Source organism: Sinocyclocheilus anshuiensis, unplaced genomic scaffold, assembly GCF_001515605.1.
Source record: "Sinocyclocheilus anshuiensis isolate Anshui unplaced genomic scaffold, SAMN03320099.WGS_v1.1 scaffold1946, whole genome shotgun sequence".
Classification (NCBI taxonomy): domain Eukaryota; kingdom Metazoa; phylum Chordata; class Actinopteri; order Cypriniformes; family Cyprinidae; genus Sinocyclocheilus; species Sinocyclocheilus anshuiensis.
Genome location: NW_015546151.1, coordinates 433,162 through 451,604, shown reverse-complemented (window position 1 = coordinate 451,604; position 18,443 = coordinate 433,162). Strand labels below are relative to the sequence as shown.

The 18,443-nt window shown below is 34.7% G+C and overlaps 2 protein-coding genes across 2 annotated transcripts; one reads left to right on the top strand and one right to left on the bottom strand.

Annotated features, from left to right (window-relative positions):
• The first annotated feature begins 28 nt into the window (after window positions 1-28).
• Window positions 29-5,286, top strand: LOC107701282 (protein CDKN2AIP homolog A-like). Its single transcript, XM_016503269.1, has 4 exons — window positions 29-100; window positions 581-827; window positions 3,336-3,457; window positions 3,735-5,286. The coding sequence occupies exons 2-4, from the start codon at window positions 583-585 to the stop codon at window positions 4,304-4,306; spliced, it is 939 nt and encodes a 312-aa protein (XP_016358755.1). The 5' UTR covers window positions 29-100; window positions 581-582; the 3' UTR covers window positions 4,307-5,286.
• Window positions 5,287-7,963: 2,677 nt separating this feature from the next.
• Window positions 7,964-8,840, bottom strand: LOC107701283 (cocaine- and amphetamine-regulated transcript protein-like). The gene is made up of 3 exons (XM_016503270.1): window positions 8,594-8,840; window positions 8,402-8,485; window positions 7,964-8,238 (listed from the first exon to the last, which is right to left on the bottom strand). Exons 1-3 carry the CDS (start codon window positions 8,753-8,755, stop codon window positions 8,131-8,133), a joined length of 354 nt encoding a protein of 117 aa, XP_016358756.1. The 5' UTR covers window positions 8,756-8,840; the 3' UTR covers window positions 7,964-8,130.
• Window positions 8,841-18,443: the final 9,603 nt, after the last annotated feature.

Genomic DNA, 18,443 nt, shown 5'->3' with positions numbered 1-18,443 from the left:
CAGGGGAAGTGCTCAGCCAGCTCCACTACACTCACATTAGATATAATATTTTTACCACATACAGCTGATGAGGACTCATCTGCAGAGAATATATTTAGAGGTAAACAGTGCTTATTTTCTCTTAATGATCTGTTGTGGAGTTTTTTGTTTCATTTATATTACATATTTTGATTGCACATATAGCGGCTGATTGGGCTCAATGAAATTGAGATTAGAGTCATGTAAATCCCTGCAGTGTGAGCATAGTGCTAATTTTAATGTATTATTAAAATGCTTTGGTAATTATAACGTGATAACTTATAATAATAATAATCTGTCCGAACTCGAATGAAAACAAGCCAAAAACTACAATTAGCTCAGCACTGAGAGCTCTAATGTCAAATTAAAATACATATGTTTATGTGTAAACTGTTCAGTCTGCAGCATTAATATCTTGCCTACTGCTGTTGAACTGTTTGTTTGTCTGTCGCTGGGAAACATGCCTAGAATTACAGCCCTCGGGCCCTGAACCTAATGTGTGGGATACTTTCTTTTTTATGGGCTTCTCAAACTAACTTTTGATTGTTTTGCATGTTTCCAGTGATGGCGGAGGGGAGAGGAGGAGATATTGTCTCTGAGTTTCTCAGTCAGAATCTACACCTGGAGAACTGGGTGGAATCTTTAAGAGGACCCTGTGAGACAAACAAACAGTGGCACGCCAGAAGAGAATTTGTTCTGCGCAACATGGAGGTCTTTCCTACCATCCAACCTGGGATCCCAAGTTCTAGTTTGGACAGACTTCTGTCTCTGTCCATGGTTTGGGCCAACCACGTGTTTTTGGGTTGTCGGTAATTGTCTTTTTTGGATTTTTTTTTCATAAGCACAAAATGCATTTCTAATTTCAGTTGTTAGTGGGTCAATTAATCTATTTATTTTGAAAGTTTGGGGTCGGTACGTTTTTTTTAATTTTTTTTTTAAGAAATCAATACTTTTATTCAGCAACAACATACTCTTTGAATACATACTTCAAAGTATCTTGAAAAATGTTTTTTTTTTTTTTCCACATTTTTCACAACTGCAATGGCTCCTGAAAAATCAGCTTTGTCATCACAGGATTAAATTAAATTTTAAAATATTAAAATATAAAGTTATTTTAAATGTAGTAATATTTCTGTGATCAAATGAATGTATCCTTGGTGAGAATAAGAGACTTCTTTAAAAAAATAATTTAAAAAATCTTTCTGACCCCACACTTTTGAAAGGTAGTGTACAATGCATACATAAAATATTAAAGTTAATATTGTAGTATCACTGATTCTTGAGAAGTGGGACAAAACAGGGTGCCATATTAAAAAATAAAACCTTGTACTCAGACAAATGAAACTACATTTATGTATCTTATATGTACTATTAAGCTACTGAGCTATGCCTTGATTGAACTTTGCTAACTTTTCTCTTTTTTTATCAAAATGTGCTATTTACCTTGCCATCACTTATTTCGCAATCAAGATGTTTGTAACAGTTCAAAACACATTCTCATGTTAGCAGACAGATTACATTTTCACATGTGACCAACAATTCCTCAACAAGTATAAAATATCATAAGGAAATATTATCAAAATATGCACCTGACAGAGTTGACACATGTGACGGTGATGACAAAAACCTGAATTTGTAGTCATTTTAACTATCAAACACATTTAATCAATCGATTACTGTATTAAAACAAATACAACAAACAGTGAGTATGTTATTGTTTATAAAGCTTAACATTTAAGTATTTTGATATATCATTGGAACACAAATTATCTGTTTTCTCTCCTCTCAGAACAGTATGTCTGCTGTGCATCTGCTAATAACTTTTAAAACAACAAACAAATAAAACAATTAGTTGTTACCTCAATCCATTTACATTCACCAGGATCTTAATATTCACATTTAAACATCTTAACAAATGATCCAAAAATGATCAGAACACATATTATCAGTATACAAACAAACTGTATTATGAATATATATGTTTCATCCAGTGTTATGCATTCCCTCAGCCTTATGTTCCCTCGACCCTGACTCTGCTAGAAGTGATGACTATCAATCCACAAAAGCAATATATGCTGTCAGGTCACTTATTTAGTATTTGCACATTTTTTAGAAAAATTAAACACTATTTTATATTTAATATAATGAAAAATGACTTGAAAACCACAAAAATATGATGACTTCATGTTGAATATCAACTCTTCATCATTGGCCCGTCGCCACCGTCAGACAGAAAATCTTACGGTGGTGACATCTGACGGTGTTGACAAATTTGGCATTTCTTTTGAGTTCATGTAGTAGCAATTTCATTTTCTCTGTTGATGTTAGATGCTAAGAGAACCTGCTTCAGGAGAATAAAATGATCTACAAATTTCAAATAATTTCCTCAGAAATTGGAAGTTGGTGTTGACATATGGTTGTGACACAGGAAATATTAACATTAGAATTAAAATTTTTCGAAAACTATAAAACTTATCAGAGCCTGTCTGACGTTGATGTACTCTACAGAGGTGGAATGTGGCAAGGGGGTCCTTTAGAGTGACAGCTGCCCCTGATATTCCCTGATTTTATTACATTTGAATGAATGTCTGACGGTGTTGACATAAAAGTGGGGACACAACTTTGAAATCTTATGAAACGCACGTGTATTTGAAAAACAAACTTGCTTTGATATGAGATATCATTAAGTGTTGCTTTTGATAAAACAAGCTCTTTTTCATCATTAAAAATGTTTTATCCATTCTATAGCATATGAATGACTGAACCCTTCTCTGTGGACACACTGTTTTAGATGTAGTGAGAAGACAATAAGTGTCATCGATTTCATATAATAATGATACAATTAAATTGAAGGGGATAATTGTGTTAAATACATTGTTATTTATCCCTCATAACATTTACAATTGAAAATATATTCAATTTTAAACCTAATAGCAGTTACAATTGCTGAACATGTTTTGGCCCATGTCTCAAGAATCAGTGGTATTACAAATCAATGTGTACGTTTTTGGAGTCACATGAAGTAGAAAATGTAAAGGTCATAGAACTCTCCTGATATCATAATAAAGATCAAAAGGATGAAGTTCTTGAAAAGTAAACTGTTTGACACAATCTTTTATTATTTTTGGGGAAAAGGTAGTAAAGCAGTTTGTTTTATTTGTTATTAGTATGTTAACATTTGAAAAATGTTCATCAAATAATAGTCACACCAAGGATACTTTTCTAATAACTTGGCACATGTCTTAGACTAGACTTAAAAAAAAAAGATTTTTCCTTTTTACTGAGAACTCTCTTGTTTGTCACTGACCCTAATGCAGGTATCCACAGCCTGTAATGGACAAGATAAATGAGATGGCAGAAGGAATCACTGTGACTGAGGCCCCTGTGCGAAAAACTAGAGATGAAATCATGGGAAAAACAAAAAGACCTGCAGTTTCAGGTAAATGGGCTATCTTTACTGCATGTCATTGAATTAATATACACTACCATTCAAACATTTGGAGTCGGTAAGCTTTTTAATGCTTTTAAAATAAATATCTTAATAAAAAATACAGTAAAAGAACAGTAATATTGTGGAATATTATTACAATTTAAAATAACTGTTTTCCAGTTGAATGTATTTTAAAATGTAATTTTACCCCAGTAAGATTTTATTGTAGTAATACAGAATGATTTGGTCACTGATTTACACTGGTCACTTTAACTATATTTTGTAGCAGTGGAAGCTGATTACCAGAACAAGAAGGCTAAACCCAATGATACAGATGTTAAAGCTCATGCGAAGAGTGTTGGGCATCCAGCTGCCAGTGCTCTGAAATCGGGCCCTCCGCCAGGGGCTCCTGCAGAGCACCAGCCCTTTTTTAATCGACTCTATAAGGCAGTTGCTTGGAAGCTTGTGTCTGCTGGTGGCTTTGGCCCCAACCTGGAACACTTTGAAATCTTGCGCAGTTGTGTGGAGTCATGCAAGGCCAGTCTTAACTGTGTGTTTGTTCCACTCAAAGACATTCCTGACCTGCCTACGGGACGTACCCAGAAAGAAGGCCAGGTTTGTGAACTACGCTGCTGCACCGTCTACATGGGTACGGGCTACGGGCGTGATGAGGTTGCCGCCAGGGCAATGGCCTCCAAAGAAGCACTCAAAGTGTTTCAAGGGCAACAAGTGTCAGTGAAAGTTTGCCGCCGCAGATTCAGAGGACGAGACGTTGACGATTTGGTTCTGCTGGATGAACAGTCCAGGAGCCAGGTTTTCCCTCCAGCTCTCAGCTACCCCTTTCAGGAAGACCAGTAGAGCTTCATTCTGTCACCATGATATAAAGTTGTAGATTCAGTTGTGGCAACCATGGAGATGGTTCTCTTTTCACTGCAGTTCCAAAGAGTTTCATTTGTTCAGATTTCAGAATGGCACTATGGGGAAAGACTGGCAGGTTTATAGTTGTTTGTAAAAGTGACTAAGACAAAAATAGTTTTGTGCCTTGTAAAATGCTTATGCTGTCGCTTTAGAGTCTTGTTTGTGGTTTTGAGGTTTAGATGGTTTAGATCTTCACGGTTGTTAAACATCCATTTACTGTGGTTATAGTTCAGGCCGACCTTAAAAAATGTTTGTGGCTTCAAAAGCTGCTAGTTTAACTTTTGTTTGATTTATTTCTAAAGCATTACATTGAGAATATACTATAGTCTGTGTTGGATTTGTCCATGTCCAATATTTAAAAAGATAATATTCACAAAATAAATCTTGGATTAATACATGAATGATAGCACAATTATAATGGTTAGACTCAGTTTTGATTGTTAAAAAAAATATTACAGTAAATAATAGTACAGTAATCATAATACAGTAAATAAACGGGATCTTGTTGTTAGCTTGATATCCTCATTTCCTGACACTCTGTTTTTTTTATATTTTTCCCTTGCTTCACATGTATTGGATAGTTTTAATTTATTAATACATGCCATAACCACTTTCTTGGTCATACACTGTGATGAGGTTTGATAATGTTGTTGCTGTTGTTGTGGACCTTTGGGCAGATTCTTTGAATGTCAAATAAAACTGCCGTCCATTTCAGACCAGTGTTAAATGTTCAAGCAGAAAAGTATCAATGAAGTGTAAGTGTTTGGTTACATGTATCTCAGTCTATGATTCAGAAACTGCAAGCTTTACTTGGGGTATAACTGGGTTTATTTTCTGATTTCATAAGAAGATGTGACATGTTCATCTATCCGTATGTCTTTGTTTTGTTTTGTAGTGACATTTTAAAAATAAAAAATCTTGAATCACTAGAAATCTCAAACTTGATGGGATGGTTCGTAATCAGACACTATATGGCACAATTGCTCTGTGACTGTAAGGTCTATAATCAAAAGATTCTAGATTTACAGTTTACTTCAGGTGATTTTTCTGCGATTTTGAAGTGAAAAACTCTTCCAAGGCTTTTGGTTTGATTCACATGAAACTTGGCACACATCATCCCAAGACCCTCATGACAAAAATAAATAAATAAAAATTATTTTATTAAAATGTTGCAATGACATAAGCCAGTTAAAACAGTTTGGAATTGCCCGTTTTCACTAATTGACCTTAAGATAAGGTCAGAAGATGCTTCTGGATTTATGACTTTTTAATTGCGAATGAGTGCACTTTGGATGGGTTAAATGCAGAGCACTAATTCCGAGTATGGGTCACCATACTTGGCCACATGTCACGTCACTTTCACTTTTTTTTTCACTTTCAAAATGTAAATGTTTAACAAGTGTCGACACACACAGTTTTATAGTTTTTTTTAATTTTTTTTTTACTTTTTCTCTTTCAGTAAGAGGGAGTGATTTCCTTGAAGTCAGTTGTCTATTTTGACAACAGTATATATTGCTGTAACATTTTTCAAGATTCAGGATGGACTTTGCTGTAAAAATTAGATCAAAAGGCAAATTATATATATACAAATTATAATTATGAAAAGATGGTTGGTCCCTAGTGATATGCCATTTGCAGCTATAACTGAAAATGATTTTTGTTAAAAAAACTTTACTTTGTGGACCATTTCTAATTATTAACTATTTATTAACTACAACTTTTGCCTCAATAAACTCCTAATTACTGCTTATTGATAGTTAGTAAGGTAGTTGTTAAATTTAGGTATGGGGTAAGTAATATAGAATTATATAAGGCATTAATATATGCTTTATAAGTACTAATAAACAGCCAATATGCTTAATATGCATGCTAATAAACAACTAGTTAATAGTGAGAATTAAAACTAGAACTAAAGTGTTACCAGTTTTTCTTTTGCAGGATTTAATCTGCCTCCAATTATAATACATATAATTGCTTACATATTTGTTGGTTTTGTTCGATCAATAGGGCATAAAATAGGGCATAAAATGTTAGTTCGCAAAGTGATATTTTTATAAACACTAAAGGGATATCATTAGATTCAGCCTAAATGTGTGTTGTGTATCAATTATTTGGATCTATTCCCTATCAGGCATAATCATTTCAGTATAAAAATGTTTATGTAACCTCAGTTGTCATTTTTTGAATCTCTTATAAAAGAACAGATCAAATTATGACCTAAAGCAAATGAGAGTTTTATTACACATCACATACAGCTTTGCTCATATTTACACCACATAATCTCCAGCAACCCAAATGCAATTACACAATCAAATGAATAACTTTGAATGATGACAAATCATTACGATATCTAAATATTAAATGGCTTGAGGGTGCACAATGGTTTGACTGGTGTTATATAAAATTAGACCCATCAACTGCTATTTTTATGCAGAGATGTGTTTGACCTGTTTCTCAGTGCCAGCAAGCAAGAGCAGACGCATATTTCCCATCGTTCTCCACTCCTCTTCCGCTGGCAATCTGTAAAATGTTAACCATTGTAAATGAACCTAACAAGGAGTGAAAGCGCCAGCTTTGATTGACATTTGAGGGAATTTGGGTGTGTTTTTCTGCTTGGCTGCAAGCTGGACTCATCCTCTCAGGCAGAGCTAATCATGGGACAGCCTGTACTAACTGTGCACTTTTCCTCATTCTTTATGAGTCACAGGCTTTTTGTAATACAGAAAATGTCACATATTTTGAACCCTTGTTATAACTATGCTGTTGAAATCATGCATGCGGATGGAATGTGTGAGACAAATTGAACAAAATGACAAGGAACTGAAAACTTTTATAAAACACATTCTCTGAAACTCATCATTATATTGTTGTAATGATGGAGTTTCAGGGAAAGGGTTTTATTAAACACATCACCTTGATTTTCTGTTTCTTTTAATTCTCTGAAATTTGTCTAACATCTCAATTCCTGGTACTACATTTACATAGACTTGGAATGCTAAAGTAATTTCAGAAAGAATAGCTCAAATACACAAATCTGCCATTGTTTTCTTGTAATATAATATGTAGTATCTTGTAATATCTTGTATGTGAACAGTGTAAATGTCTCTTAGGCATATAATCATAATTATGTATTTGTTTTACAACCAGAAATAGTAGTATGTTTATCATAATATTCTTCAGTGATTGAATGTTACAATAACTTACTAACTTAGATTCTTGTTTAGCAATTTATATTTAATTTTTAACTTTAATTTAGTTGATTTGTAACTCAATTTTCTTCATCTGTAGTTCAAACTGGTTGAAAAATTCCAGTGATTTATATATATATATATATACTGTATATTTATATATGTATGTATATACTGTATATATATATATATATATATGTGTGTGTGTTTTATTATATTATTATTTATATTTTATTTTCTGCAGATTGCCAGTTTTATATCACTTGAAGATAGCAATTAAACTTAAGCTTTTTAATTACACTTTTTAAATTTTTTTATTTTAGTAAGTTACTTTTTTGCAGTTCAGAACAAAACATGTATTATAATAACTAGAGGAAACACAGAGACTGCCTTAGAAAACAAAAGTCCACAGTTTATTCAGGTTAAATTACACATCAAGAGCAGCAAATAATTCAACAATCTTTCAAATTCATCTGTTCTTCTCATAGCACTTCATAATCATAAAAATAGAAATCATATAATGTATAAATATCTGCAATATCGTGTATATTTCCAATTCACAATCCATTTTTATCTTTACAAACATTTCAGCAAAAAGTAATTGCAAAACGCTCCACGTGGACAGTCGCACATTTTGCCGATTCTTGATCCTTTCCTGATGGCGCATTGCTCCCCAACATCGCACTGATGTGAAGGCAAAAGAAATCATTGTCAGTGTTTTGTTAATAGCAAATGTAAATGGTAAATGTGTGATTTTAATCTAGGCATCACAGTATTTTGCACTATTTTAAATATCAATAGCGAAAGACGCATAAATCTCATAAAACTCCTGTTTTGTGCCACTCACTGTAGGAACGCGCCCAAACTTCTTTTCCCAAAGTGAGATGCGTTTTCTCTGCAGTTTCTCCAGAACGTCATGTAAAGCCCCGAGCTGTGAACATGTTCAGATCATTTAATGCAAGTAAGTATCATTAAAATATTTTTAAAGAAGGGAGCATCGTTTGCTTTCTATGCGCAATTTTTATTGCGCAATACTTACGAGCTGCTTTTCGTTGGTCAGATTCGGGTCCTTTGGGTAAAACTCTCTCAAAGCTCTCGTTTCTAAGGCGGATTCGTTGTCAAAGTCCATTTCAGCACCCTGAATGCAGGAGACCAGCACAGCGCATGCCATCGCTGTGGTCCAGAGTTTGGAGCTCTCCATGGTCACAGACAGCCAAGACTGAACGCGTCCTCTGCACTGAGATTCAAGTGAACACTCGCTTCCCGCGGTCCAATCACCTTATATCTGCTCCACTGACACACCACTCACTTCGGTCCTTCTTTTGCTCCACCTTACGCGTTGATGTTTGTCCACCGCCGACGATGACTCATTGCGTAAAGCTGGCGAGTTTATGTCCAAAACAAGACAGAAAAACGTCTGAGGGGAGGAAAACAAGTCTTATGCTGGAAATGTTTACAAATTAGTATATATGATTCAGTTTTTTGATTGTTTTAGCAGAATGTTTCTATTCACGTTGCCTACACTTTTAAAAATAAAGGTGCTTCACGATGCCATAGAAGAACCTTTTTGTCTAAATGGTTCCATAAAGAACCTTCAACATCTGAAGAACCTTTCTGTTTCACAAAAGGTTCTTTGTGGTGAAAGAAGGTTCTTCAGATTACAAAAAGGTAAGAAAGAGAGGTTTCTTTAAAGAACCTTTTACTGAATGGTTCTTTGTGGAACCAAAAATGGTTCTTCTATGGCATCGCTTGAAGAACCTTTTGAAGCACCTTTATTTTTAAGAGTGTACATAAAAAATAGCAGTATAAAAACAGATTCCTCTTTGGAAAAGATGAGATGGGCGAGTTCTAACACTGTTTACATCAGGGTTCTTTCTGAAAATCACTTTATATACAGGAAAATATCTTGAAGTATTGTCTACAAAACACTTTTGAATAGTTCCACTAGTAATTTAGAGGAAAGAAGTTATTCTAACTTCAAACTCAACATGCCTTAGAAGGTCAACATGTGTCACAATGGAACCTGCTATTAAATAGTTTATTATGAGCGTTCTATCCTACATTTAAACTGTAATATATTGAAACACACACACACACAGACACACACACACACATAAACATTAAACCATTAAAAGTGCCCGAAGCCAGTTAGAACCAGCCAACAGACTGGGAGAAAAGGTTTACGACAGGATCTGGTTTAAACTGGGTATTTTCAACATGAAGCAATAAATAAAACAGCAAAATGTGACATGTGAAACATCACTTTTTGCCCGACCTGCAATTTATGAAAATACTGTTGTCCAAAGAACATATTTTTATAACCTTCAGTTCAAATCTAAATCTGTACTTTTTACTGTGTTCGCTTGTTACACAACAGCTTTAGTAAATTATTATGGTAATAAGGTAAATCAGTATATTAAAGGATTAGAATAAAAAATATATATATAAAAAATCCCCATGTGACAATTTACCCCACTCTTTCTTCTATGGAAGACATTAATGTAAATATTTGAAAGAGGTCCACTTTATCTGTATTCACATAACAAAAACAGTGAGCTGAGGGCATTTAAGTTTAGCATGACCATAATACTTATTTTTAGTGATGGAAGAATGTACACAATTGTGATAAAGATGGTGAAGCTTAAGTGTCCCTCTATACCAGTTGTCCTGCTTACATTCATCTCAGGTTTGTCAGCTTTTTGTGCAGCAGGCGCAGCCTTTATTGAAAAAGGAACATCAGTAGCTTGCCAAAAAGAAAACCTGCAAAAGACCAGGACAAAATAAAAAAAAATCCTACACACAAGAATGGAGTTAGTTAATACATATTCAGTGGCCATCAAATTCACTCAGAAGTGGCTGCTATAGAAGATGCTTTGTCCATTTTTGTTGATTAATCCTATTCTAGGCACAGAACGTGTTATTTTGTTGTTTCCTGCTGATTAATGCAAAGCCAAGCCTCGCTTTGATCGGGTCTTAGTTGCTTCATGAGGATCTTTTGTCAGTTAGAGGCAGGAATCAAACCAGGTCCGTCTGACTGCTCTGTGGGCTGCATGAGTCATATCATTCCAATTACCACATGTATTATTGCCTGTCAGGAACTTTTCCCTCAGCGTTTATTAATACGACCACTGTTGGGGTAGTTTTGCTCACAACTCACATCAAATGAGCTCTATTTTCATCTTCTTCCAAGAAAAATTATTCAGTTTTGTGCAGGCAGATAGTTCATATGCATAAGGACGCATGTCAATACTTTAACACCAGCAAAACATTTCGCTTTTCACAGTCATTATTCTCATAACATTTCTCCACACTGCTAAAATAAGGTCCTGAGGGTGTCATTCCTGTCAAAACAGTGTAGACCATTTTTGAAAAGATGATTACTGGATAGGACAGGATTGCCACAGGGTGTCAAATCCAGACCAAGTGTGAGAATGGCTGAAAGGAACATAACCTAAAATACACACTGGCAGTTGCAGTAAACTTCTCATAAGCATTGCTGCTGTTGTGCAGGCAGACTTCATTCACAATTTGACTTGACAGTTTGTAAATGGTAGTTTGCTGTAATCTTTCAGTGTGGCGGAGGTTTGCCACCCTCTAATAAGGTTTGGCTCTGATTTAAGTTGAGGAAAAGACATATCTTCTGCCAAACAGCCACAACAAAGGAAGTCTGACATCTTTTAATAATAAACTCTCACCTTTAAGTTCCCATTAAGATTACTGGCCTCTACAAACAAGCATCCTGAGCCACTGAAGGAGGCTGTTTGTATATGCAGTGAAGAAGAAGATGGGTTTTGTCCTTTGAAGGCAAATCTCAAAGAAGATGCAGGAGTGTTGCGTGGGAAAGATCGGAATTCATTATCTTCCTGACTTATCTAAGTATTCTTCCGAACTCTAAGATCCTGGCACATTTGCTTTGGTTCAAATATGTTTGTTTTCTTTTTTGGCTGGCATGTCAATGACCTTCCACCCTTTTTCTACCTTATGAATCCTCCTGAGGGAGTCAAATTACTTGAGCCGGAAAGACCCTGCATTGGAATTGATTTTGTGTGGGTGTGTGATTTCCCTCTTCCCTCAGGTGATCAAGTTATGGCCTTATTGCCTCTCTAACAATACTTGTGTCACATCAGCTTGGTGGATTCAAGTCACATTTACCTTCCATGAAGGTTCATTCTTAAGACTTTCCAGCCAGTCATCAGCAGTTGTTATGATGATCTGAATGCTTAAAAAAATAGATTGGAAGAAGAAGAAAAAGGAATAAAAGGGACATTCTACCAGAAACGTACATTTCCACTTGTAAAAATCTTGGGTGAAAAAAATATCTTATTCTTAAATCTGAACGTTGAGTCATATGGAGGACATGTTAATCTATATGAAACACATATCATGCCATCTCAGCATGTTTTTATGATTGAAATAAATACATTTTTATACGCATTTCACCCCTAAAATATCAGGCCCTGTCACAGACAAATTTGTATATGTTAGAATGGTTTCCTAATGAATTTCTTTGATACAAATATGCAGTGCTACATAGGCCTAGGTAAAAGAGGGATAAAATTCAAAAAATTTGTCGATGAGCATAAAAAGCTTCAGATTTACAGTGTAATGTCTATTTATTCAAATAATGTTTTACTATGGCATGCGTTAAATACATATCATATGCAATGAAGGTAATAAAAAACAACAATGCCATTCATTTGTAAGGCCGTGTCACAGGACTGTCAGGCCCTCACACACAGGGATGTGACAGGGCCTGACGGTCGGCCATTTTAAACTGCCATTACTCAGCCTGCTAGCATGCTAGCATAAAAACTGTTAACATGCAATCAAGGAATTTCAGTAACTTTTTTAGGCATGTTTTGGATTTTAAAAAAATGCATTATTTTCTGGGATGTTTTACCGTGACAGGGCCTGACCCTTTAGCTCGTCCTCCTCAAAAAGAACATACAAAAACAAGCTTAAAATCATACAATTCAATGACAGAACTTACCCTTGATCAGTGTCAGGTTCCCCTCAGTCAAATTATGTCACTTCCTTTGAGTCATGCCTTTAAAGGCACATTACACACATTTTATGTTGAGTTTTATGTAAACGTGACAGGACTGACCGAAAACATGGGGACAGTTGTAAAATAGTATTTATTTGTAGAATTTATGTATAATTTCATGTTTTTAATCAGTTGATGTGAATGATAACAACTTAAACTTGTTATTGATGGAGTTTTTTTTTCTAAATAACAGTTTTTAGCATAACAAAACTATGAAAGCTGTAGGTCCAATTTGGCTGAGGACAAGGACAGGATTTGTAATTTTCAAAAGTGTTTTTAATAAATTAAAAAATATCTGAGAACCTAATGAATGACATATTCCTTTACAGAACAACTCACAGAAATCAACCATCAGTCAGTTTTAGATATTTTTTGGATGTAATACTTTTTATTCACTGTAACAAGTCAAGGACAGATAATGTACATTTCTGGTAGAATGTCCCAAAAATAGTATTATAAACAAGGGTGCACATAAGTGGTCCGCAGGTACGCATGCGTGACCAAAATAAGAAATGCGCTGTGTAAATGAGTTCAGAGCGCGCGTTTGCATACCGACATGGGCTGTGTTCCCCAAAATCATCGAAATCATCGAAAGTACATCGTAGACCCATTGCCACCTATGGAGCTACGATCAATTTAGGCTCACGATGCTTTTGGGAAACGCAGCCATGGTTGACAGCTGTTAATGCACAATTACCATTTTAGATCGACAAACTGTACTGTATAAGATTTCTATTCAAACTGAAAGCATAAATCTAGGCTAACGTTTTCAAAGCACAATGCAAAACTGTGACATTTCATTCACTGATGCTCTACAATCAGCAGCTTACTTGCCGGCAACCTGCTAAAATAAAAGCTTGCTGATTTTAAGTTTGAAAATGAAAAATTAAAATAATTAAAATAAAAAATAATAATTAAGGTTCAAATTAAAATAATAATAAAAATATTAGCATTTTATTTTTAAGTTTACTATAAAATAATTGTATTTGTATTTAATACTCCCTTTTTATTTTAAAATAAAATAGTATTATCACACTTTATTATTTAGTTTATTATTTTATTTTAAAAAACTAAATAAAGTGCAATAATATTATCACTATTATTATTATTTTTTTTTAATAGTTATATTTGATGGGTCACACCATGTGCCGCCTTGTGAGGACCAAACCAAATCTCCAGGTTCACATATGAGAACCAGGCTGAAAAACTTATGTGCACCCCTGATTATAAACTATGTAATAACATAAATCTGTGCATTAATAGTGGTGATTTTTCAATTATGCTTTCTGCAGGTTATATCATCACGTCAGTAGGTGGCGACAAGTGTTTATATAAGTAAGTCACTCATTCATTCAATTGAATCACTCATTCAACCAATTCATCCATGACACTGATTTAATCAGAAATGATATAATTAATTGGGCCTATTTCAGGCTAAGTGTATCCCATCATTCATCACATTCAGGAACTTATGTGCCCCAAAATTTTGAGATTTCTAGTGTATGTTGGTAATTTGGCAGTAAAACGTAAAGAGTTGCACATTGTATTGGTGCAGAGATGAGTATGTGTCTTTTGTACAGTGTTGCAACTGCTTTTTATGACTTAATTAGAAGCATCACATTTACTAAATTATTTTATCTATTACATAGGGACTACTGAACATACATTTTAAAGTGCAAAGTATTACAAATAAAAATATGTAAATAAAGCTCTGTAAAAACTTTGAACTATGATGTAAGTAGGTCCCATTGGATAATCAAAAGCTGCAAGTACATTTACAATCTTAAAAATCTCACCCTCATGTCGTTCCAAACCTGTAAGTCCTTCGTTCATCTTCAAAACACAAATTAAAATATTTTTGATGAAATCCGAAAGCTTTCTGACCCTGCATAGACAGGAACAGAACTACTACATTCAAGGCACAGAAACGTAGTAAGGATATCATTAAAATAATCCATGTGACATCAGTGGTTCAACCAAAATATTATGAAGCTACAAGAATACTTTTTGTGTGCAAAGAAATACAATTCTCGTAGCTTCATAACATTACTGTTGAACCACTATTTTACCGATGTTCTTACTACGTTTCTGGGCCACGAAACGTTTCAGTTCCATTGCTTCCGTTTCATCAAAAATATATCTTAATTTGTGCACCAAAAATGAACGAAGGTCTTACCGGTTTGGAATGACATGAGGGTGAGCAATTAATAACATAATTTAAATTTTTGGGTGAACTACCCCTTTAATGCTCACTTGAATATACAGGAAATAGTAGACAACTGGTCAAGTGCAAAGACTGCAAGTATAAGTATTGTGTTAGGCCCTGTCTTTATGAGTGAGTCATTGAATCATTCCCCCGACAAGTCATTCAAAAACACTGATTCTTTCAATAACGAAACACCGCTGTGTAACTACTTTGTTGGTGAAGCAGAACTAGACGATGTATTTTGTCTAAAATGTAAGTTACTCAATATTAAACTCTTGTTTGTTGAACTGAATAAAACGAAATTGATTAAATTCAGTGATTAAATTCAGAAGAATATTTCTTAAAGGGGTCCTATTATGCTCTTTTACAAAGTCTTGATTTTGTTTTGGGGGTGTACTAGAACAGGCTGTCATACTAGGTTGTTCGAAAAACACATTATTTTTCACATATTTTACATCATTACAACACCTCTCTCCCCAGTCTGGCATGAACGGCTCGAATAGTTCCTGTATCAAATGAAGGCCCGCCTTCTGAAATACGAAATGTGCTGTGATTGGTTAGCTGGGCCAGTGTGTGTTGTGATTGGCAGCACTCGGCGCCTGCTCAGGAAATGTCACGCCCCTTACCATAGTCGCCTGCGAGCTTCAGTGTAAATATTGCGTCAAAATCAAATTAATTTGAGCGCGATTTAAACCCGGATGATTGTAACCACTCTAAGTTCGTCTGCCTTGGGGAAACTAGCGTGTCTCCGACATAGTGATAACACTCGTTGCCTTCTCTAGTGCAGCTCAACCAGGTCTCGTCCCATTCGTCGTAATTTGTGATATCACAAATCCCGGAAAATATGCGTTGTAGTCCAAACGAGTCGTTCGTTGTAGTTTTGAAAAGTGATTTCTGTTAAATAAAATATCTTCTTTTGAATTGGACTTTGAGCTTTGTAACTTTGCAGATCTTTTTTATGCTCAAACAGCAACATTACAGACTAACTAAAGTTGAAAAAGTGAAAAAGCATAATAGGACCCCTTTAATCAAATCTGGTTTATAAAGGATAATAAAAAAAACATGCAGTTTTAGAGCTTCAGCATAGCAACAGGGGGCTCGATAACCCAGAGAGAGGAAATATCTGCATCTGAACTGTCAATTACTCAGAGGGCTGTAACACTTTACCACAGCGCCAGAGGTCCCTTGTTAGTGCCAGACCCTCATTTGTCAGTGCACAACACAGACTCCCCATTATGTCATGGGGAGGGAGTCAACACTCAGACCCAAAACACAAGCCAAACAGTCACGCTTCAGACAGCCTTTAGATCCTAAAACCCCAAAATGGAGCTGATCAACAGGACTCAAGTCAGTTAATCAAGCTGTGAAGTGGCCAGTGGGTAATGTTAGATGTCAGCTTGGTGAGAGACACAGAATCAGGTCACTTCACTGTGCAGCAAAGATGATCTTATGTGTCAGTGACGGCCACACTCCAGTCCACTGGTTGCATCAGTCATTAGGCTAACAGCAGAAGCTTTGCATGTTAGTGTGTTTCATTAACAGATGCATCCATCAATGTCCTGTGCATCCTACAAGACAATTCACTCAAGATCTGTCAAAGAAGAGTGTTGTCATGTACTCAGGATTAGAATCACTATAGCTATTATTATGCAAGCTGTAGTTACAGCAGCAAGAGCCTGTTTGTACTGGAACTGACCTGTCTCACCTCTATCAGAAACACTCTCTAGAGAGCAAATGAGATGGTCAAGCACAAAGCGAAAGAGCAATTCAAGTGTTTCAGGGTCTGGATGAGGCAAAGAATGATAAATAAGAGCCAAACAAGAGGAGCAGATGTGAACGAGCTTGTTTGATTGCAAAGTCTGTATTTGGCCTGTCATACCTAAGGAGAAGATTAAAGGGAAAAAGTACACAGAGCAAAGCAAAGGGTACGATACGCTTCTTTAAATAACACTGTGCAACATTCTGTTCCAGCAGGTTTGGTAGGGGATCTTGAGCTCATATGTAATCATCTGTCTTTTAATCATTTTTTCATGCTTTCTGTTTAAGTTGATGAATAATTAAACCCTTCCATTTACATCTTTGCTTCTGAGGGATCAAAACAGCAGTGTGTAGCCCTTGAAGAATGAACAAGCATTGTTGACTTTAATGGGATTGACATTTGTCTTGTTAAAATGTTTGTTCTTTACTGATGTTGTCACATGCATATTGCATTGGTTTTATTTGTTCTACCAAATTGTCCTTGTTTCACTTCAAATACAGAAAGGGAAAGCTTTTCTACATCCACACTTTTCTGCTTGGGGTAAAAAGCATCAGTGATATATTCACAAAATTGTTAGAAAGGCTGTCCGCACATACCGGGGTCCGCAGTCTGAGTTGTTGTGCGTCATTGTGAGGTAATTAGGGGTCTTTGAAATATCTGCCTCTACTCTTCCCTGCCTACAAAGCTTTATTTGTTCTGATGAGGAGTTGCTTATCTCCATAATTGCACTGTATAGCTATCTTGTGTGTGGCGCTAAGCTTTATAATATTGCTTAACGACTCCATTTCCATTCCACCCACTCTCTTCAAATCCATTTTTAGACAAAAGCTTCACATCTTTAAGCTAACACCAACATAACAGAATAAAACGGGCTGAGGAGGACAGCAAATGCCAAGAAATTCAAAGGAAGAACTTTGGGTGACTTCTATGGTAAATATTAATAGAGGAATTCTTCTCTCCAAGAAAACTGCTGTGTCAGAGACCTTTTAAAACTCAAAGTTGCTTGAAAATTAAACTATATAATCACTGGCACAGAGAGTTTTATAATAATAATTATTCTAATCATTTACATTTTTATAAAGAACTTTTAAAACTATGGAAGCATATTGGTAGCAAAATTAATTTTTAAATGTAATTTGCAAAATGGCAATGCAATATGTAAAATGGCAATGCATTTCTTTATTTAAATGTACATTTTCCCATACATATGTGCAATGTTTAGTGCAAAATTAAAATTAAAATTCAATTATATAATTTAGATTTACCATTTCCTACACTAGTTTTAATATGTAAATTAAAAACATATTTTAACGCTTTATAAGTTACGAAATGAAAATGAAAATGTATTACCCAAACTGATTAGATGTTTAAAATGTCCAAGCAAAAACTGTAGCATATAAATTATATAATTGAATTTTCATTTTCATTTTAGATGAAATGTTGCACATATGTATGCGAAAATGTAAATTTAAATACAGAAATACATTGCCATTTTACATATTGCATTGTCATTTTGCATATTACATTTCAAAATGAATTTTGCTACCCATATGCTTCCAACTTGCATAAAATATATTATGCATGTGTTACTTTTGTATTGTTCAGTTGCTCTATTTCTAGTTGTTCAGTTATTTTATATATGTTTAGTTGCTCTATAAATATATTTAAATGCATTTATAAATATGTGTGTGCACACATTTATAAATAGATTTTTATATAATTTTTATTTGTGTTTATTTTATAGAATTTTATAATAATAATTTTTGTTATAATAATTTACATTTATATAAAGACCATTTAAAACAAATTTGCTTAAAAATGAAACTGTAAAAATTACTGGCTCATAGAACTATATATATATATATATATATATATAT